Source organism: Ochotona curzoniae, unplaced genomic scaffold (assembly GCF_017591425.1).
Source record: "Ochotona curzoniae isolate NIBS_2020 unplaced genomic scaffold, NIBS_Ocur_1.0 scaffold_3890, whole genome shotgun sequence".
Lineage (NCBI taxonomy): Eukaryota > Metazoa > Chordata > Mammalia > Lagomorpha > Ochotonidae > Ochotona > Ochotona curzoniae.
In genome coordinates, this window is record NW_024467115.1 from 10759301 (window position 1) to 10781902 (window position 22602).

Below are 22602 nucleotides of genomic sequence, written 5' to 3' on the forward strand. Positions count from 1 at the left end.
GTCCCCCATGTGGGTGCAGGGTTCCAAGGCTTTAGGTCATCCTTGACTGGTTTCCCAGGCCACAAGCCGGAAGCTAGATGGGAAGTAGGGCAGCCGGGCTTGGAACTGGTGTCCATATGGTATCTCAGCATGTGTAAGGTGAGAACTTCAAACTCTAGGCCACTGCATCGGGGCCTATTCTCATGTTTTTGAATGGGAATAAATAGGTGCCATTATGTAATAAAAATGGGGTGTAATCTATAATGCAGCCTGTTGAAGATTCAATAAAAGCTCATATATTGACTAATTCTTCACCTTGGCTGTTAGCAACTAATTGGGGACTTTCTGTGAATAATAAACTTTGCTAATTAAAAAAAATGGCAAATTGATGATTTCATAAAGTAATTGTTCCCTGGCCACAAAGCAAGGCATTTAGATTGTGAAAAGGTTAATTTTGACTCTATGATCAATAAGTGTAATGAAACAAATCATTGGAAGGAATCCAAAGATGCTAAATGTAAATTTTATTAACACCTTTGGTTTTGTGCAACAGTAAAAGCGTTCGTTAGTGGGTAAGTTATATCATTTAATGTGTAAATTTAAAAGTTTTGCCAACTTACAGTCTCTGGTTTCTCTTCCTGCCTTGGTGCAGTCTTCTGAGTTTCTCAAACGACTGAGTTTAACTCATATAATCAATCCTAATTCTAGGGCTCTTGTTTATCTTCTCTGAATGGTATGCTTCTTTGCTATAAAAGTGCAATTACTAAAACACAGTTGAATTATTTGTGTGATTAATTTGGGTCAAATGAAGAATATTAAATAGGTTCTGGATTAGTACTGCTTCCATGTCTGGAATCCTCTTATGCCTCTACCATTTTTCCTGACTTTTAATTCAGTTAATCCCATGGCCCAAATCCATACGTAACTCAATTATATGCTGTAAAAATAATGTTTCCTGTTATCTTGATATATCACTTCTTGGCTTCCTTCCATGATTAGAAATGACCAGCGCAAGGCAGATTCTATAGGACTGATTGTACCATGTCAGGGTCAAACAGGATTATTGTATATGCGGAGCTAAGGACATGGTCAAGGTTGGAGTAACTACCTAATGAAAGCAGACACAGCAGGTACTGAATAAGAAGTGCAGTGTTTGGAGGAAGTGCTAGAGATGCCGGTAAGTGGACATGCCTTGTACATGGTAACTGGCTCTTTCAAGGGCTCTGTGTGGCTTTACTCCATAACTCGTCGTATCTGTCACCGACGCACCAGATATGTGGCCTCCTGAAAACAGAATACCTGGTGGCTCTTCCTCCCTCCCTTCTACCTATTTCTCTATACTACAGAGTAAAATTTTTCTGAGACATGGGGAACACAAACTAAAATTACTAACATTAACAAATAGGTATGTGTTAATAAATATGTGAACCGTGACGTACAGGCTATATGTAATCTGCATCTATTATCAGAGTCTTTATACAATTCCATAATCCTGTATGTTAGAACAGTTACAAATACTATAACTTTGAAGTCCATACTCACAGGCTGTTTATTTTTGTTAGAAAGGTAGATTTACAGAGAAAAGGAGAGATAGGAGAAAGATCTTTCACGCACTGATTCATTTCATAAGAGGCCTCAACGGACAGGGCTGATCTGAAGCCAGGAGCCCAGAGCTTCTTCTGGGTCTCCCATGAAGCTGCAGGGTCCCAAGGCTTTGGTTCATCCTCTGCTGCTGTCCAGGGCCATAAGCATGCCAGCTCATGATCTGGCACCTTTGTGAGATCCCGATGCAACAAAGGTGAGCATTTGGCCACAAAGCAATCACGCTGTACCCAACAATTCACTCTTAATCATTTTAAGGAAAGGTTTACTTATTTGAATGACACTATGAGGATAGCAGAGTGAGGGGGAGAGAAAAGAGATCTTTCATCTGCTGTTTCACGTTCCAAGTGGCCAGTCTAGATAAGACTGACTGACCAGGCTTGCTGAAGCCGGGAGCCTGGAACTCTGGGCCTGCCACCTGAGTGGGAGGTCCCCACTTCTTGGGCCATCTGCTGCTCTGAGATTCATGAGCAGAGAGGTGCTAGAAGCTAAGCCGCTGGGTCTCGTCCTAGCACTACAAGGTGAGATGTAGACATGAGCTCAGCAGCTTTTACCTACTGGGTCACAGTGCTGGTGCTGGCCTGCATAATCTTTGTTCTCAAATCTTACTGTTTATCATATTATGTGATGAAAATATGTTTGATGACAAAATATTTGTTTAAAATGATGACACATGACAAAAGAGAAACATGGAGACAATCACCATGCATGTAATTATCTGCCACACACTCACCTAGAGAACAAAATATCTAATAAAGGTAAATAATGCACTGGTGACTACACATTTTTAATGTTGCTACAATGACAGACTTAAGTCTTACATGAATAGAAAATATTAGAAAGGTAATAAACAGCTTTTATGTTCTAATTTGTGTTTATGAAATATTCTATGTTTTCTTATAAAAGTCTTACGAATGCCTCCCATTTCTCTGATGAATGATCATTTAACTGGCATAATTCACAGTGGGGGTAGGACACAGACATTTTAGGAAGATTAGGAAGAAGGTAAATACATAAGAAAGGAAAAGCTGTAATTACAAACAGGTAACAACATGCCCTTGTGTTTGATAAATCAGGATGGTTTGACTGCAGCTGTTTGGAAGGTCAAGTGCGTGACTGGGTGACAGTTGAGGTTTCACCTGGCTGTACGAATTTACTTACCTCTAAACATTTTGAAAGTTACTAAAGACTCAAATTGTTTAAAATTATTCTTTGTACTATATAGTTTGTAAAAATGTATTGTCTAATACAAACACATAGAAGTCTAATCGTCAAATACCATGAAAGCACTTGCTCCTTGATTTTCCTTTTATTGTTTTTGATACAAATGCAGCATGTTCACAAATTCTCACAAATGTATGTATGTCTCATGCAACAGTAGAGCTGTATCAACATATTGATCAAGCGAATCTTTGAATCAGATTACTAAGGCTCACATAACAGCTCTTCTACTTGATAGTTGTAATTGGGGTGAGTTACTTAACAGCTGTGTGTTGCCTTAATAAAATACAAGTACCTCAATAAGTTTGTGGAAACTGGAGTGAGTATTCTACACAGCAGTTAACATGCTGCCTGGAACATTTGCAACTCGAATCTGAATGCTTAATTTGAGGCTCGGTTGGGCTTTGGTTTCCCTTTGTGGCTCATGCGCAGCTGCAGGTGGCAGATGATGATGGAAGCACAAGGAGTCCTAGCATTCATGTGTAAGACTCAAGCTGAGTTCCAGACACTTGTCATTGCCCCGGTCCATTGTGGCTGCTGTAGGAGTTTGGTGACTAAGTCAGAAAGTGCACATTCTCTCTGCTTTTCAGATGAAATGAAAATAAGTTAATTCAGAAAAACCAAGAAGGTAGAAACAGATTTTTTTAAAAAAACTAAGTGCAAATATATCTAGAATTCATGCTGAGATAAATCTTCATATCCTTCACAGAAAATGGCATTATGCTGTTTAATTATGTATAAATTTCATTTTTACATAAAAATAAACTTTTATCTCAACTTTTACATGAGTAGCCTTTACATGAGTAAAGGTAGTATTAGCGTATCTCAAGGATATTTTCAGAAACAAATTTTTCCATGAAGAGAAGGATAGAACAATGTTAGCAAAATTAGCATTTTTAAAAATACATTTTTAAGATTTATTTTTATTAGATATACAGAGAGGTGGAGAGAGAGAGAGGAAGATCTTCTGTCCATTGAGTCACTCTCCAACAGACCAGAATGGCTGGAGCTGAGCCATTCCGAAGCCAGGAGCCAGGAACTTCCTCCAGGTTTCCAGTGCAGGTGCAGGGTCCCAAGGCTTTGGGCCTTCCTCGATGCTTTCCCAGACCATAAGCAGGGGCCTGGATGGGAAGCGGGGCTGCCGGGATTAGAACCAGTGCCCATAGGGAATCCTGATGCATGCAAGGGGAGGACTTTAGCAGCTAGGCTATTATGCCGGGCCCCAAAATGAGCTCTTTATGCAAGTGTTTCATTTCCCTTTGTTTATAAAAGCTGCTTATAGAAAATGTGGAATGGTAGGGTAACATTTTACAAAATTTGATTGCAATTTTGTGCTTAAAAAAGTTCAAAAACATAAATGTAGTAAATCTGTAGTAAATCTCCATTGATTTTTTTTTTTCATTTAAAAATATGTGATTAATACACAGCAACCATCAACCACACAGAATGTCACTTTTCCATCAGCAGTTGAAGACATCACTTCAGGCATGTTGTGGTATTAACTGACCCACCTGTCAGTTTACCTTGATGAAGGTTAATACTGCTGATTATTCAGGAGCCTTTGTTGATGTCTCGGTTTATATTAGTTACTGAAATGAAGTAAATGCAAATTAAAGAGGTTAATGTCAGCCACCAAGAATTATTATAGAAACGGGTGTGCTTTGTGGAAAAGATTCATAAGTAAAATTGCAAGAACAAGTAGTGCCTGGGTTGTTACAAATATTCCACAGTGCTGACCATCAGACCTGTTCCCAGCTCCAGGTCATGCGTATGCCAGCAGGTGCTGTGTCCAAGCTAAGATGGCCTGCCCCTAGTCTTGGCATTTGCCAACAGGTGCTACAGACTTGCTCAGCCCAACCTATCCCCAGGCCCAGCTCTCACCAGCAAATACATTACCATCACCATCATATAGGCTGATAATACTTCACCATATTCACACAGCCAATATTTACAATTCATTTATTCATTCATTTTATAGAAGTACTGGATGACTGTTTCGTCTCCAGTCTGTGTCAAGTGTTGAAAATAAAGGAAAGGAGAAAATACCTCAAAACACAATATTCAAAATTTTACTAAAATATTGATCAGGCTACAAGTGTTAAAAAGGATTTTCTATCAGAAGTTGAATAGATGTACATGTGTTTGGCACATGTTCTTCAGTAACTCAAATTATTAGAAGGCTCAAGTGCACTTTCTGTTAGAATGTCCTTAGTAGTCATTGACTTGCAAAATAAACAGTAGACAAGCATGAGACAGAATTAAGGATTAAGTTTTGGGAAACAAAGTGCCTGACATGTGTTCCCAAATGGAAACAAGAACCTCCCTGGCCTTATTCTGAGATGGGCCTCTGAGAGATTTCAGCTATGAAAGTCAAACATGTTTCTTTTGTCTGAGAAGTAATTAATGTCTGGGTCATGATCATTAACTCTTATGAAGACTTTGTTCTGGCAAGATATTGATGTATAACATGACTGTGAAGAACGGCTTTCAAAAATTTTTTCATCAGTATCTGTATTCCTTAGCATGAATATAAAGGGGTACTAACAAGTATTTATATTAAATTGTAGTTGGTATTTTCAATCACCATAAAATGTAGATAAGTAGTTACGGAAACTTTACACTTGAGTGCGGTTTAATATTAGACATAAATAGGTGTCTATTTTATGACAAAGGAGGGATTCTGAAACATCTTTACGTATAATGTGCTCAGGAGATACATTTAAATCTCCGTTAGAGACAAGAATTTCTGTCAAATTAAATATTCAATTTGAGGAGACATCCTTATCCTCTGTATTTAAAGGTGACAGAAATAATAAAATGTTGTTTGAATAATATATAGTATCTATGTGACATACTTAATCAACTCGGGCATTACGACTAGTTAGGTAATTATAGATTAATTTGAATTAATGAAAAAATTATCTTAATTGCATTTTGAAACAGGAAGATTATATCTTTGTGTCTAGCTGACAAGCCTTTATTTGTCCATCTTTTTCAGGCTTGTTCCCTGCCGTCCTGAATCTTGCATCAAATGCTCTCATCACAACCAATGCAACATGTGGAGAAAAGGGACCAGAAATGTATTGCAAGTTGGTAGAGCATGTCCCAGGGCAGCCTGTGAGGAACCCACAATGCCGAATCTGCAATCAAAACAGCAGCAATCCATACCGTATGTATTTCAGCATGTAATTGTAAATCACTGGCTGGGATCTGAGTTATTTGGAGGCCTAACTTGCATCAAATTTAAGGACCCGTGATCCTGAGATTGCCTAGAACTTATCTTAGATTCTGAATCCTTTTCACAGTCATTCTCACTCCTTTATTCAATTGACATTACAACACTAGAATTTTTTTACATGTGTCACCCATAGTGATCTCCAAAAAATTCTCTGCTGAAAACCTATTGCAACCTTAGTGTGACTCGCTCCATCCTGCTATTTGACAAAGTAGTAGGCTTCAGTTCATGTCCCAGATACTGTATATGATACTCAAGAAGTTAGGTGTGGTCCTTAGATTTGACTATTGAGGAAAAGGGAAAAGAAACCAACTGTTTCTCTATAGTGTGGTAGGTAGAGTGGAAGAAATGAGCATGGACTCCCGACTTGACAACATAAAGCCAGTGTTGGTGGAAGTAAACAAAGGCTTCCTAATAGAGGTAACACATAGGCTAACAACCAAGGACAAGTACAAATGCACTTCAGGAAGTTCATGGAGAATGAATGTTATGAAAACAAGCATGATTTTAAAGCTTTTTTTTTTCCTTAAAATTAAGCATATATCCATTTAGGTTGAAAAAAGAGTCACAGACAAAAAACACAGAGCTACCTGTCTGCTGATTAATTTCCCAAGTGTCCCTGTGGCTGGACCAGGGCATATCTCGATTCCAGGACATTGCACAATTGAGCCAAGTCACAACCAGGGTCCAGAAATACACCTGGTATGCACCTAATTATGTGAGCCATCCCTGCTGTGTCTCAAGGTCTCTTTGCATCCAAACACTTCTGTTTTCTTGGGTGTTTTTGTACCCCTTTCCTACAAACTGAGCAGAGGAGAATAAGGTTAGCAAAGCAAAGAATACCAGCAGCACATCAGCATTCATTGAAAAAAAAAATCACTTGCTCAGGAAAATGCAAACAAACTGAAAGTACCATAAAGTAGAGGTCGGAGCAGAATCACTCACAGAAGGGTGAAACCAGTTTAAGGATGTTTTGAAAAGCCACCTTGATGACTTAGACCCATTCATGGATGTATGCCAGAAGTATTTGAAGACATTGTATTAGAAAGGCATTGCACTAGAACAGTGTCAGGTTTTACATAGTCCTATACTTAAGTGATTAGGAAATAGCGGGGGGTAGAAAAGGAATTTGGAGAAGATGCTGAGATTACACAATTTCTTTGGAGAAAATGGCATTCAGGCTAAGAGAACACATTGATGATATAGCCAAAGGGAGGAAGTTCAATGTGAAAAGCAGAGCACACACACACTGTGAAGATGTGAAAGAGTGATACATTCTGAGTACTTGAGTTATTTTGCTTAGCAAGTAGAGAACCTGGAGAAAATGAGCCTGGCATTTTCAGGATATTGTGTTCAAGGAAGAAAGTTTTTGGATTTACCTCTTAAGGAAATAAGAGTAGATTGGTGAGCTACAGTAAAGTGAGAATATGACTAAGTTAAAACAGATAGATTTTTGACTGATACCCATTGAGGACTATGAGAAGGTTAGTGGAAGAATCAAGTGGGATGGAAACCGAAGCAGGGCCAAAGTCCAAATGAACAAAGAGATTATGATTTTAAGGAAGAAAACGAGCCCTTGTGGAGTGATACTTTCACTGGTGCAGGGACTGGTGTTTCTGTTTTTTTTGATGGAGAATATGAATAAGCCAGAAGGCATGGACATGTTGGTGGAGGAGGGAAGTGAGAGTGTAGCTGTGTGGCTAGGGATGGGCTGGATGGAGAGGGAGAGTAAGAGAAGAAAGATTGTAAAACCATGCGTGTCCTTGCATTTGTGAGTATTCATGTAGATGCATATATGTTTACATATGGTTATGAATTGTGTGTTTATGTGTGTGCATGTGCTTACAGATAGCATATAGTTTTAAATATAGACTATATAGATACATTTTCATGTGTAAGTAGAATATGAATAAACGCATGCTTGGAACTACAGGAAAGGAGAGAAACAAATGCATGTAATTCTAGAGATGGGAAGAAGATGAAGTAATAAATGCATAAAATAATTATAGATTTGCATGGAAATATAGATGAAATGCGTTTGGCAAGCTGAGTGTGTCCAAAAGCTGCATTGTCCCTTCTGTTCTTCAAAGTTTGCTACTAAGGTCTCTATGTCTCCTGGAAGACTTCAGTGTGTAACAAATGTCACTGATGTTTTCACAATGTGTCCAAAATAGAATAATTGGTTTCAGTAACAAAAGACATGTATGGAGTGTGCTTTGTATTTCTACATTTCTGATTACTGGTATTTTTAAACTTGTCACAAACGGGGCTTATTTTGTGCAGCTAACCTCATTTTTAAATGGCTAGCTTCCTTGCATTGCTCCTAAATCATGTTTTGATACTAGCTGTTTTGAAAGAACAAAACCACATAAGAATAAAAATTGAGCAATAAAAGAGATAAATGTGTTAAACCCAACAGATGATAAAGATACAAAAATTCAGTGAACTTCTAGAATAAGGCGAGAAGGTCTGTGCTTAATTATCCATGCAACGAAAAAGCAAGGTGAACTTTGTGATTGCTAGCAGTTTATGCTTTCAATTAAAAACTAGCAGTATGAGAAGTTTACCTCAAGGATTCCCTAGCCAATTTCCAGATGCCATTAGCCCATGGGTTGATTTGCATAGTTATGCTTGTCAGGGATGTTGCACAGTTTTATCTCTTTTTAAATAAGGGAGATATGCCAACATTAAATCAGTATTTACAAATTAATGATGATTAAATTTCATTTCTAATTGTTGATTCATCCCCCAGCCCTCCTTTTCATGACTAATTTTCCTGTCAGCTTCACCCGAGGTGGCCCATATCAGATTTCCAATCAGACAATGTCTCTCACTATTATCTAAGAGACATAAATTTGATTTGGAAATGTCAGATCGTATGTATATTTTTCTATCATCCATTAAACCCACAATCTGTAGTGATGATTCAAGAGAATGCTTTTTGTGATATTTGTTTTGTTTTCCTAAGAAACAATTCCAGCAGCATTTCACTTACAGCTCTGATTCTTAATGTGCCAATTTTGGCACCCACTCATACCACCAGGGGCTTTTATTTCATGTTCATTTGTGCTTCTATATTTTCTGTTATTATAAAGACCTGTCTTCTTCTGCATCTCCAACTGAATTGAACTAGTGATAATTATTAAATATATTTAGGAAGTTCATCCCAGTAGACAAAGTGATAATAAATAAAGTCTACCTAATTATTTAAAATTTTACCAAAAAATGCAATATTTTCATTCTGTTCTATATATACGCAGATGCTGGAAAATGTATATCCATTTTTGAAAATTTGATGTAAGACTGCTAGAAACATGGTCATACCCTTTATGTTTTTGGCTATAGGTTACAATTAATTGCTTAAATAAAGTTAATATATGATAAAACACAAATTTGAAAATGACAAATTAATAAATATTCAGTTTTTATATGAATTTCTACTTTGCAATCATGCTATTATGGCAGGAAGCAATTAATTTTGCTTGGGTTTTGTTCATAATCTTTAAAATTTATTTATCTGAAAGTTACACAAAGAGTGGAAGAGGAAGAAGAGAAGATGCAGAGGAGAGGGGACGCGAGGGGAGAGGGGAAGCGAGGGGAGAGGAGAGGAAGAACATTGCTTCCACTGGTTCATTCTCACAGTGGCTGACCTGGGCGGGGACCAGGCCAAAGCCGGAGTCCAAGGTTTCTTCTGGCTCTCCCATTTGGGCAGAGAAACCCAAGCACTTGGGCTAGCTCCTGATTTTTTCTGCCCTTAGGCACATTACCAGAGAGTTGGATTGAAGTAGGGCAGCTGTGACTTGAAGCAGCACCCATATGGGACATCGGCACAGTGACTGCCCATTTAGATATTTTATTGCGTTTTTCTTTGATTCAGAACAGTGTACATTTTGAACATGCATAATTGAGGTATTTGTGTAAAGGTGGTTATATTATCAGTGGTTCTAATGTTTAAAGTTAATCCTGTGAATCAAAAGTTCCCATCACTAATGTGTGACAAATGAGGGGAAAATTCTATAGTTTTCAACAAAACAGAGGGGACTATGTCTTATAGAATTTTCTTGTATTTTAGTATCTTATTTTTTGTTTTTTTGGTTTTCAAATGTTCTTAATTTTATGAAATAGTTTATAGTGTAGTGATAGCAGAGATAAGTTGCGGCTTGCTGTTACTCAGAAAAATGCAAAGCTAGATCTCATCAATTTCACAAGAGTCTCAGATGCAATTTTTTTGAAATTTTACTTTTCCTTCTGAAAGTTATAAACCTGGAAGCTACTGATCTGAGTGGATTTTTGTTATCCCGATTTCAGTGATAAACACATGCATTAAATGACTTGTCCTGGGTCAGTTAAGCACTAATATTGGATCTAGGAGAAGTATCTTGCTTCTCAGATGCAAGCTCCTCTTACTGAGTCATCATCCTTAGGATTCATGGTTGAGTTTCTCCCGCATTAAGGCACACAGGGTACAGGATTGCTTTGTGTAGTGTGATTCTTTCATTAGATGAGACATTCTGATATCAATAATTTATAATTAATAATCTAATAATTATTAGTAATTATTAATAAATTAATTATTCATGATTATAAACAAATTAATAATTTATAGGGCATTCATCTAAAATATTCCCAGATAAGTAGTCACATAAGTAGTCACCAATTCACATTTCAAAGTAGACTTAAAGAATAGAAGAATTCCTGAGAAACTCACCCCTCTCCTTGGCTTCGATTTCCATAGACAAACATGTACACGTTCAGGTGAGAGTGTAAGAAGATCGATTCCTTACCGCTTATCTGAGGATATCAACAACCGCTGGCCCTTGTAGGTTTCATCCACGATTGGAGCTGTTTAAAGAGTAGAAAGGGATCAGAAGTTGTGTTGGAGGATGGAAAGCAAAGATTTAAAATAAGAACCAGTGACTGGAAACCAAAATATACTGTAGTCATGAGGGTGCATCTGCTTTCTGTTGACTTTTGTTGAGCTACGTTGAGGGAGTTGGGGGTCTGCGGGGTGGGAGATTTAAAGAAGGAATGTAGCTGTAACAAAGGACAAGCAGTGATTCACCACACCTTGTCTTTATTCCTGGGCCCTCTTGGTGTTGCAGGAGGTCTTCTGCTCAACTCCCAGGAGTAAGCGTGAGGCAGGTGTTGCAGTAGGTTTTCTGCTCAACTCCCAGGAGTAAGCGTGCACCCCTGCTGCCTACTTGCCATGATTGTCCAGATTCTTTGAGTAGAGTTAATGATAGAGAGCTTTGGTATTAATTTAGTTTTTAATAATAGAAGAAAATTGGCAAAGCTGAAGAATTGTTGCAAAAAGCCTCATAAGATGGATTTTCACAGCACTTTATTAAAAGCAGTTGTGTGTCGGATGGCCCAAGTCTTGGTAATAATGAATGTGTCAGACAGACAACTTCAAATACCTTCCATCCTTCGTTCAGAATTCTGTTTTTGTTAACACAGTGGATGGCCTAGTTGAGCTGCCTCAAACAGTAGAGCCTGTGCTTTGAATGATTGACACATCAATTGCATTTCAATATTATTTCTTCACACCGACTTTCTTTCCTTATCTTTGAAGCTGCCCATGTTTGTTGATGGCTGCAGCTTGTCTGGTAGCCTAGGAATTTAACCATTTCCTACCATTGTGTACAATGCGATGAAAAAGATAACAGTGGCTTTTCTTTTATATTATTTTGATGTTGATATGTACAGGATGATTGTTTTGATTGATTGTCCTTCGATGATGTAACTCAATTCATTACATGGGCCTCTCTCCACTTTTTGCATGCTATTCATCGCTCAATAGAGAGACACCCGATTACAAATGCCATTGATGGGAAGAACACTTGGTGGCAGAGTCCCAGTATTAAGAATGGGATCGAATACCATTATGTGACAATTACTCTGGATTTACAGCAGGTACAGTGCCTTATTATTTTTCATTCTTGAAATTGTATCTTACATTTTATATTTGTTGATGCTTGTTAAATACATTTATATTCTTTCTCATTATTTTCCATTATGTTCTTGATACAGTGACCAAAGATCCTTGTTCATTTGTAGATGCTAATTAAAAAATATTTGGCATTTGCTTATAAGGCACAGCTAAAATGATTCCATGTGAAGCAGCTGGGAATTAGTTGAAAACTGACTCCATGGTAACTCATTGGACTTCATGATAAAAATACAGATGAAAAAAATTTCAAATAATGAAAATACAACAGTGCCATCTTTAATCTGTAGCAGAAATGATGGTGTATGCAGTTAAAGGTTCTTGGATAACAAGATTATTTAATACAGTGCCTCTTATTTTTAGTGCTGAGAAAACTGTTAGAGTATTTGCAAATTAAGTTTGTGCCACTAAATGAACAAACAAGCCTTACAGGTACAGTCTTCAAAAGTGTGTTAGAAAATGTTTATCATGAAAAACTATGTAAAGATTTCAAGGTTTTTTTTTTTTGCATCCAAATGAACATCTTTGTTTTCACAAATATTTGAATTAGCCATGTATGTAAAATTGGTTCTTAAAGTCATTTGAATTATTGTTGCATAAGCTCAGTGGCTTCTTACATTTTTTTACAATATTCCGATTAGGCTTAAATTATTACTCAAGAATCATCCAGGTCTCTCACATGAATGCCCGGGACCTAATTTGTGTCATGCAGTAACAAGAAGATAGAATTGGGTGCCAGAACTGACAATCAAACTCTCTTATTTCCCTGCAGTGAAGACCATATGGAAATCATAGTTATTTCTCTTCTCATAACAACCTTGGAAGTGGCTAGTGTATTTATCCCTATTTATTAGCTGAAGAAACTGAGTCCTAAAGTTTAAGTGACTTGGGCTACTTTACGAACTTCGTGTAGGCAGGATTAAGATTTTATCCTGAGTCTTGTAAATCTAGAACTCATACTATCCTGATATTTTTAAAATGGGAATCTGAAGACCTAAGGTAGAGAGCCATGATAGTTTTTGTTATATGTATATTTAAATGTCCCTTACACCATTTAAAAACACGATGCTGTGTTCCTCTGGCTTCCCTGGGAGAATATGGAGAACACTGGTTTTGTCATGAAATAGGGAACTGAATCTCATTTTCTAGTACATTCCAGATGCCACTAAAATTATGTATACACTGTTCCCCTATGCCAAATGGGATTATGAGCTATTATCTACCTGGGACTCAAAGCCAGTAGTGTTGTAATGAGGGTGTAAATTTCACTAAATGCTTAATTGTCTTAGTTATCTTTGCTTTAATGAAATAATCGACCATTTACTGCCTTTCCCTTGCATTTTAAGATGTGTACATTTCAACAAGTGCCAATATTTTTGTTGATTGCTGAATGACTCCTCTGTGAATCACTTTGAAATAAAATACCATTTTAAATGTAAACAGCACAAAAAGATTTCCTTTATTAAATCATTATACATTGCACTAGAAAATTTCTGTTACATTTTAATGTTTGTGAGAACTGTTACAAAACTATAATGATTTATTTAGAAGGAAGTAGCTATTTATTTTATAACTAGATTGTTTTTAGACATTTATTACTAAGGAATTATTAACTTCTCCAAATTCTATTTACTTAGAGCAAATCTTAAGCTTGATTTAATCATGCTGTGCTACAATTTCTGGAGTAGCAGAATAAATATTACAATCTGATGGAAAGAAAGTTAAAATAATGATAATAGCAATAAAACAACTAAACTCCATCTGGTGTTTATAATTATTATAAGCAGCTAAAATCAGCATTAAGTTGAAGAGAAGCTTAATTCTTTCACTGATATATATGCAAAACCCCAGTGTAACAGAGAACCAAAATATATAGCAATTTAAAAGACAAGAAAAAGAGTTATTTTGAGATTAGGATTTTAGCATACAATTTTTCAGAGGAGGGAACACAAATATTTTCCAAAAAGAAGCACGGGGAAAACTCACAGTGATCTTCCTAAACAAGTTCTGAACTTTCTCACACTTGTTATGCTGTGTATGCTTTTGCCACATTTATAATCTTTGAAAGGAAGTTTTCACTATTTTAACTCTTCTTTTATAAAGAAGAGGTCTGGAACTGCAACTTTTTGGCGGGGGAACTTGATATTGTATTATTTCTTGTGGAAAAAAAATGTTACAAGAAACAAAGAGAATATCATTGTGATGCTCTTAAAACAAGAAGGTAAATATAAGTGGTACTGCTAAGCTGAAGTGTAACAACCCATGGTGGTATAAACATTTGTAGATATAGAACCTATTTTAAATAGAGTCAAGTTGCTGGAAGCCATGATATAAATTAAAGAGATTTTTTTTTAAATAGGAACAATAACATGCAAGAAAAAGTTCTGTTAAAGATCTGTGGGAAAAGATATGGTAAAATTTTTAAATCACACTAATTGTGTTGTGCAAGGACTGAGTATAATTTTCTACAGTAGATCGACTATGGGTAATTTTCACAGCTGTCAGACTTCCATATGTAAAGCAACTGTGTTTATCACTATGGTGCAATATTTTATAATTTTCATTTTAATTTTTCCATGTATATTATTATACTCACATTTAGAAAAATTCAAGGAAATGGAATTAATTTGCAAGAAATTTTTAAAATTCATACATCTTTTTAAACACACCTCATATGCGATTTTTTAAAACACCTCATATGCATGGATTACAAAAAATTGATAGCAGAATAAATTTATCTTTTAATGTAATTCCATGAATATTTCATACTTATATATACGTATTATATATATATATCTTGTTTCTATATGTAACATGTTCTTTTAAGAAGCTGACAAAATAAGTTAGAGGATATGGTATGTATTTTAATATATAGAAAGACATATTTCAGTATTATTCTGAGTTATTAAAGTAGTTAAAAGTTAAAAAAAAAGAGTGAGTCTGGGGAGACAGGATATGTAGCTAAGTTCTGTTTCCTCATCTGTCACTCTCTTGTGTAATTTCATTTACCTTAGAAAATTGGTCGACTTTTCCTTCTTCAATTTGGTGATAAAGTAGAGCTCTTTCTTTTGAACAAGATTATTTTAGATACGAAGTGATGCAAGTGAAGAATTTTGCCTCTTGCTGCAGATAAATTGATACTTAGTGATCATTTGATTCTAGTCTTCACTGAAAATGTAAGAAGAATAATGTAAGAATAATGATGCAATGCAAATAATATAGGAATGTAAAGAAACAATTAGAAAGTTTAATTCCTGGGTTAGGTGAAAGTTATATTTTGAGAATAACTTGAGAAAAGCATCTTGTTTCTGATAAACATTCATTATTTTATATGAAAAATAATACTTACACGAAGTAAAAATTTGTGTATTGCTCAGGTTGGGGTATCATGTGTTAAGCTGCCACCTGCAACTCCAGCATCTCCTATCACAGTGCTTGAGGTTGATGCCCGATTAGCTGCAGTTAGATAAAATTAATTGAAGTTAAATAAACATTGGCCTTGTAATAAAACACAGCCAAGAAAATCAGTTCAAAACACACCCCTCTGGATTGGTCATCTGAAGATTTGAATATAATTAGGTCAGTTTAGGAAACAAAGATGAATAATCTTTAAAATGCAGAGCAATTGATTAATTTGGCTTTCTACATTCTTAGTATTTATTATTCATGCTAATATCACATAGCAGCGCTGAAATATGTGATTTTCTCAATAATCTGTGATGAAAAGATATTTTTCTTTGAAATTCAAGATTACAATGAGGAATATGAAATTAGTGACAACACAGGTTTATAAACTAAATTAAATATCAGTTCTGCAGTTAGCATAATTGATCTGTTGCAGCATTCTTTTGTAAGTAGGTGACATATTGCTATTATGATTAGCTTGAGATTGTCTTCAATACTTTTTTATGCAGGGCTAAATAAGTGTATTTATGCATGGACTGTATATATTTTTATACCAAACACATTTCTTGCACAAAAAATAACTTCCTTTTATGAACATTTTAATTATTTGAGCTTCACAGAGAGAATGAGATTGTTGTATCCCACGAGTTGATTGATTCCACAAATTCCATCAGTGACCCCCTACAGGGGAGAAGCCAGGAGCTGAGAAATCTTGGCTCTGGATCCACCGCAAGCTGCTTTGTATAGTGCTCTCCCCAGGGGGCTGGCATCTGGAGTGGAGTTGGGGCTCACAAGGAGATGTTCTGATGAGGGCTGAAAGAATTTCCAACATTGGCTTAACCACTTGGCCAGCACTCACTCCTGAATTTATCATTTAATTCCATTTTCCACAAAATCTTAAAGTATTCCCATACGTTTATTGGGCATATTGGATTTCAAGTGGCGCATGTAGCATTTTTGTATGTAGGTAAGGAAATAAGCATATATACTGATGCATAGAGCAGAAGATACAAAGTAGCATAAACAGGCTGTAGAATAAAGTTGCAAGTGTAGTATTTTATATACTTTTAGGAAACATTACAGAGCACCCAGATTTATCACTGCAAAAGCTCACACTTCTTGAATTGCCTTTTGATATGTCAAATTCTTTTTCTGAAAGCTGTTGTTTTCATCTCCGCACCACACAAACTGACAATCAGTAAAAATATTTTTTCACTTTCTTTAAAAAGAAATCAGTGTGTGAGGGAGACAGATGAGTAGTCACAGAAGAGAAATTTTAGGGCTTGTGAAAATACTTTTATGATGGCATGCAGAGAGATGCATGCCATTCTGTATTTTTCCAGACCTATAGAATGTACAGCGGCTCACGTGAACCTCATTGTATGCTGTGAACTTTGCACCTTAGGGAATCTGATGCATACAAGTAGAGTCATGAGCTGTAACAAATACACCTCTCTTGGGAAATTGTAATGGGGATACTGTGCCTATGGTAGGAGGTGGAGGATGGACAAGACTATTTGGGAAATTTCTGTACCTTTCTCTCAGTTCTGCTGTGCAACTAACCCCCATCCCTGACCGAAACACACACACCCACACACATGCACACACACACGCACACACACACCCCTACCTTGAAGAAGTAAGACAAAAATAAATACTATATTGCTTACAAACTCTTAGTTAAAGATTAGTCTTCCCTCCTCAGCTCCGAGTGTTAACAGTTTTGACCACATTTTTACCGGTGCTGAGTATCTCAAAATATAATTCTTTCTAAAATTCTGAAATTCACAAAATGCATTTTCTCATTGTAACCATTTTGTAAATGTATAGCTCAGTAGCATGAAGTGCACTCACACGGCTATGCCACCTTATAGACATCCAGACTAGAACCATTTTCTTCCTGAAAAACTTGAAATGCCATATACTTTATTTTTTTGGTAATTGTACAATATTTACAAATTTCTCCTATGTGGTAGTATGTGCCAAAATTCTCTCCCTTTTTGGTTCATTTTTCTTTATTTGAAATGCAGATTTTACAGAGAAAAGAAAGACAAAAAAGGTCTTCCATCCACTGGTTTACTCCCCAAATGACCACAGTGGACAGAGCTTGAACTGGTCTGAAACCAGGAGCTTCTTTCCTGATCTCCCACCTAGGAGCAGAGTTCCCAAAGACTTGGGCATTCTTGCAGTAGAGAGCTTGATCGGAAGTGGAGCAGCCAGGATGTGAACTGGCACCCATAAGCCTGTGTAACCGGACTGAGGAGTAGCTTCCTGTGCTATTGCACGGGCCTCAATTCCCTTCCTTTAAATGTGAAATGATACATCACTGTCTCCTACCCCATTATATTATCCGTGCATTCAGTAATCCATGCATTCTACACTTTGGCTGCTGTGATTATTTCTGCTCTTAGTGCAGTCGTGTTTTACTAATTGGTCTCATTTCTTCATAGTTACATATCCAACATTTGAATTACTGGATTTTGTATTCTGTTTTTAATTTTTTAAGGAAGTACCATATAATTTTGAGTAGTGCCTGTAATGTTTTACATTTTCACTGGCAAGAGTTAGCAAGAGTTCCATTATTTTTTCCCCACAGATTCACCAACCTCTGTTACTTTCTGTTTTGTTTTTCATTGCTACCATTCTGATCAATGTTCTTCCCAGGCCATTTGCAAGGAACTGGATCAGAAGCAGGACAGCTGGGATATAAACTCACACCCATATGGGATGCCATAGCTTAATATGCTATGCCATAATGCCAGGCTGCAGCTTAATATGCCAGGCCATAATGCCAGCTCCAGAGATAACTTTTTATCAAAATAAGTTCTATATGTGTTTATCATTGCCAATACAGAAAAGGTTAAGACCCTAAAAAAAGTTATCACGGACAAAGAATATTTTATCAACTTGTTTAATCTATGTGTCAGGTAGCTGGGCTTTTCAAGTTTTATGCCACTTACAGAATTCCTGAAAAAGACATTGAGAACTGTAACAAAACTGCATTCTATACTTTAATTAGAATTAGGGGGTGAGTGATTGGATCAGTCTACAGGTATACATTCTGCTTTTTAAATGAAGAAATACGTAAGGATTTGTTTTAAGATTTATTTATTTATTTGAAAGAGGGAAAGAGACAGAAAGAACATGAGTGAATGAATAAGATGTTGCAAAACTGGTTCACTTCGAAGATTGCCACCATGGCCAAGGCTGGGCCAGGCCAAATCCAGAATCCAGGGACTCGATCTGGCTCTGCCGCACAAACACAGGGGTGCAAATCTTTCAGCATTTTCTGTTGCTTATTCTAGTTCATTAGCTGGGAGCTGGATGAGGAGTGAATCAGCCAGGACACAAACCATGAGCATGTTATACTGTCATCACAAGTGGGGACCTTACCCACTTTACCACAATGTCACCCCCATATGTGGGGATCCTTGACAGGGCTTTTCATAGCAATTATTACCACACTCACATCACTTTAGCAGCACCCACATGAATGCAGGTTACTGGTATATGAACTGCATGTCTGTGTCTTCCTATTACTGAACTTTCCTCTTACTACTATTATAATATGGATATCTGAATTGTAGTTTATTCCTCTCCTATAATAAGGCAGTGTAAAATTTTAGTGCTAAAAAAATAGCATAAGTGGCTAATGCAATCGCAGAGGCATATTTTTAGTGATATAAATGTGTAAATTGAGGATATATATGACTCTTTGAGTATGTGTTCACTTTCTGGTGTCCAAAAGGACTTGATTTCCACACGTTATTATATTGATCAGATAATATGAGGATTATTTTCCGGGTATGCATTTCAAGTATATGACATTCAAAATTACATCAACATTAGACTATAATTTATAGTGTTTCCAAAACTGGCAGTATTACCAATTTTTAAAGAAGAAGCTGATCTTTATAGCTTATTTATATGCCTATTTATGCACTGGCTGCATTAAGACTAGCTTTAATCTTCTTCATTAACTATTCTAATTCCAAATTCACAATGGCCTTCTTGCCTCTCTAGAAGTACATTTCTGGTGAAAATAGTTGTATTCATGCCAACCGTGAGGGAGAACTGCAGTTCTAAGCTCCTGGTTTTGGCATGGCATAGCCTTGCTTGTGGTAAGCATCTGGGGAGTGAGCTACAAGGTTGGAACTCTATTTCTGTGACTTTCAAATAAATAAAAAAATCTAAAAATACATTTCACAAAATAATGTTTCATTTTTTTCCCTTAAAAGCATTACATTTAGCTAAAACATTTGCTTTTTCTATACTCTTGTTTTTCCTGTATATCTTGAGGTTTTTAGCTGCTTTATAATACATGTGGTATTATTTAAAGATTTTTGTCTCATTAATTAACTGATTTGTATAAATGTTACTTTTTTCACATTATAAGAAAGTTAGTTAAAAGCATGAACATTTGTGCTTATTCCACCCCCATCTGGCTCTCCTGCCCCAAACACACTTGTTTTCAAATTGGTGGCAAGTTGTGGTTAGAACTTTTTTCTTAGTTAACTTGATATCATATAAAAGCATCTTACTTCATGTAACTCGTCTTAAGACTTAGTTATTTGAAAATTATGTCATAAATACATGATCTTGTAGACTATATTCCTGCTGCAAGATCTCTTATGTTGTGTATCTTCTGACATGCAAGTATCACTTAAGTGAGACCCTTAGCCTGCAGAATGTCAGGAAATAGCCCTGTTGCTAGGGCCTGCCATGATCATGGGAGTCAGCAAGAAGAACTCTGGAGCTAAAAATTAAATTCATGTGAATGATCAAGTTTAAAGATATACTCTACCATTTCATTTATAACCCTCCTTTTTTATTCTGTGAAGAATGGCATCCAGACAAAAGTCAGCCAAAAACAATGAGAACTGTGCAGTAATTATAAAGATTTGAGTAAAGATCCAGACCAGGCAAGATGACTCATATGACAAATCCTCAAGCTATAAGGGCTGACATCCAGTAAGGGTGCTGGTTCATGTCCTGGCTGCTCCACTTCCCATCTAGTTTCTTGCTTCTGGCCTGGAAAAATGGTGGAAGATGGCCCAAAGCCTTGGCATATTGTGCCCACATGGAAGACAAAGGGGGAGCTTGTGCTTCTGGCTTCAGATTGGCTCAGCTCTGCCAATTGAGAGATCTTTTGGCAATGAGCCAATGGTTGAAAGATCTTTTCTGTCTATCTCTCCTCTCTGTAAATTTGCCTTTCCTTAAAAATAAAGTAAATCTTTTCTAAGAAAAAAAAGTTAAGCTCTCTTTTTCCTGAAAAAAAAAAAATCGATCCAATCCTTACCTTAATTAAATATTTTAACTATTGAAGCACCTCCAATTGGCATGTTAATCGAATCAATTTAATTGTAAATTTAATTTGTTGCCTTTTTAGTTAAAAATTCCAAATTACAAGAACCTTGTTAATTTGATATTCAATGATTTTCTTTTATTATTGTAAAAACATAATTCATATATTATCTAGCACTAATAAAATCATTGAACTATCATAAAGTATTATTGCTAGTAATTAAGGAGACAAAATACTACTCTAAATATTTCATATGTATTATGTTTTATAATCTGCATAAATTTGGTAAAGAATAATGATTTTGTTTCTATTCTGCAGTTTGGAAAATAAACATGACAGATGAAGAAGTGGCCCTAGGTGGCAGGGCCCATTCAGTGGCAATGCTGCCTATGTCCCTGACCCAGTCATTTCTCTTGAATTCCTAATACAACATCACAGAGTTCTAAGATTACAATGAAATGCCCGAGATTTGTTTCCTTCAAAATGCTCTTTTCACAAGGAGTAGCACCTTAGTTAATTCAGTTCTGGCAAATAAACCAACCAAACAGAAAACTTAGGAACAGCCCTTTGATTATTCCTTCCTTCCTGTCCTTTATTCATGTCTTAGAGGCTATACCTACAAATGTCTTCTGAATTTGAATATTCACCATCTCTGTGACTATCACAACTGCAGAAGCCACAATCTTACCCCGGAAGTACTCTACCCACCTGTATAATTACTCCCTTGCCACATTTCTCCCCCAAAGCTCACATGCCTTGCCAAGCAGCAGCCAAAATTAACTTAAAATAGGTATATGAGGTCCAGTGTCATAGCCTAGTGTCTGAAATTTTTGCATGTTCAGGGATTGCATTTGGGTACTGATTCATATCCTGGCTGCTCCACTTCCCTTCAAGCTCCCTCTTGTGGCCTGGGAAAGCAGTGAAGAATGACACAAAGTCTTGGGGACCTGCACCCAGGTAGGAGACCCAGAAGAAGCTCCTTGCTTAGGACTGGCTCAGCTCCTGCTGCTTCAGACACTTGGGGAGTGAACTAGCAAATGAAAGATGTTTGTCTTTGTCTCCCCTTCTCTCTGTAAATATGACTTTCCAATAAAAATTAATAAATCTTTAAAAAATAGGTATACAGGAACCCATCATGGTATAGTAGATTGAATCACTATCTGTGGCACCAGCCTTCCATTTGGTCACTTTTTGGAATTCTGGCTGCTTCACTTTCAATTTAGCTCCCTGATAATAAGTAAGGAGTAAATAGCAGAAGATGGCCCAAGTGTTTTGTCTCTGAGCTCATGAGACAATCTCATAAACCTCCTGATTGTTAACTTCAGGCTCGCCCAGTCCTGGCTCTGGCAACCATCAGGTTAGTGAACCAGTGGAAGAACGTTCTCTCCATCTCTTTCTTTCTCCATCTTTTTCTTTCTCTATTTGTAGCTCTGCCTTAAAATAAATCAAGTATCTTATCACCTCACTACTCAAAATCCCCCAGTGGAATCACCGAATCCAAACTGTCAACTACCTTTTGAATGATTTATATGGCATAACCTTTGTCTGCTTCTCTCACAACCTAAGTAAACACAGTGTGTTCCTATTTTAATCTACCATGTTGCCTGCCTTAAATGGACCAAATTTGTTCCTAATTCAGTCAGTCAGTTTGTCTGCCCCTCTCTCTTTCTCAAGAGTTATTTATTTTCATTGGGAAGGAAATTTATAGAGAGAAGGGGAGACAGAAAGATCATCATCAGTTCACTCCCCAAATGGTCACAGTGATTGGAGCTGAATTGATCTGAAGCCAGAAGCCCAGTGACCAGGAGTCTCCTCCAGGCCTCCCAGATGGGTCCAGGGTCCAAAGGACTTTTGCCATCCTCTGCTGATTTCTCAGGTTGAAGGAAGGGACCTGGATCTGAGGTGGGT

General features: G+C 36.7%; 1 protein-coding gene across 1 annotated transcript in view; it reads left to right on the plus strand.

Annotated features, from left to right (window-relative positions):
• The first annotated feature begins 2047 nt into the window (after positions 1–2047).
• LAMA2 (laminin subunit alpha 2) overlaps positions 2048–22602 on the plus strand; it is a 421382-nt gene continuing 400827 nt past the window's right edge. The window contains exons 1-3 of the mRNA XM_040965651.1: positions 2048–2102; positions 5801–5971; positions 11838–11950. Coding sequence (XP_040821585.1) covers positions 2048–2102; positions 5801–5971; positions 11838–11950 — 339 coding nt within the window. The remainder of the gene's footprint in view (positions 2103–5800; positions 5972–11837; positions 11951–22602) is intronic.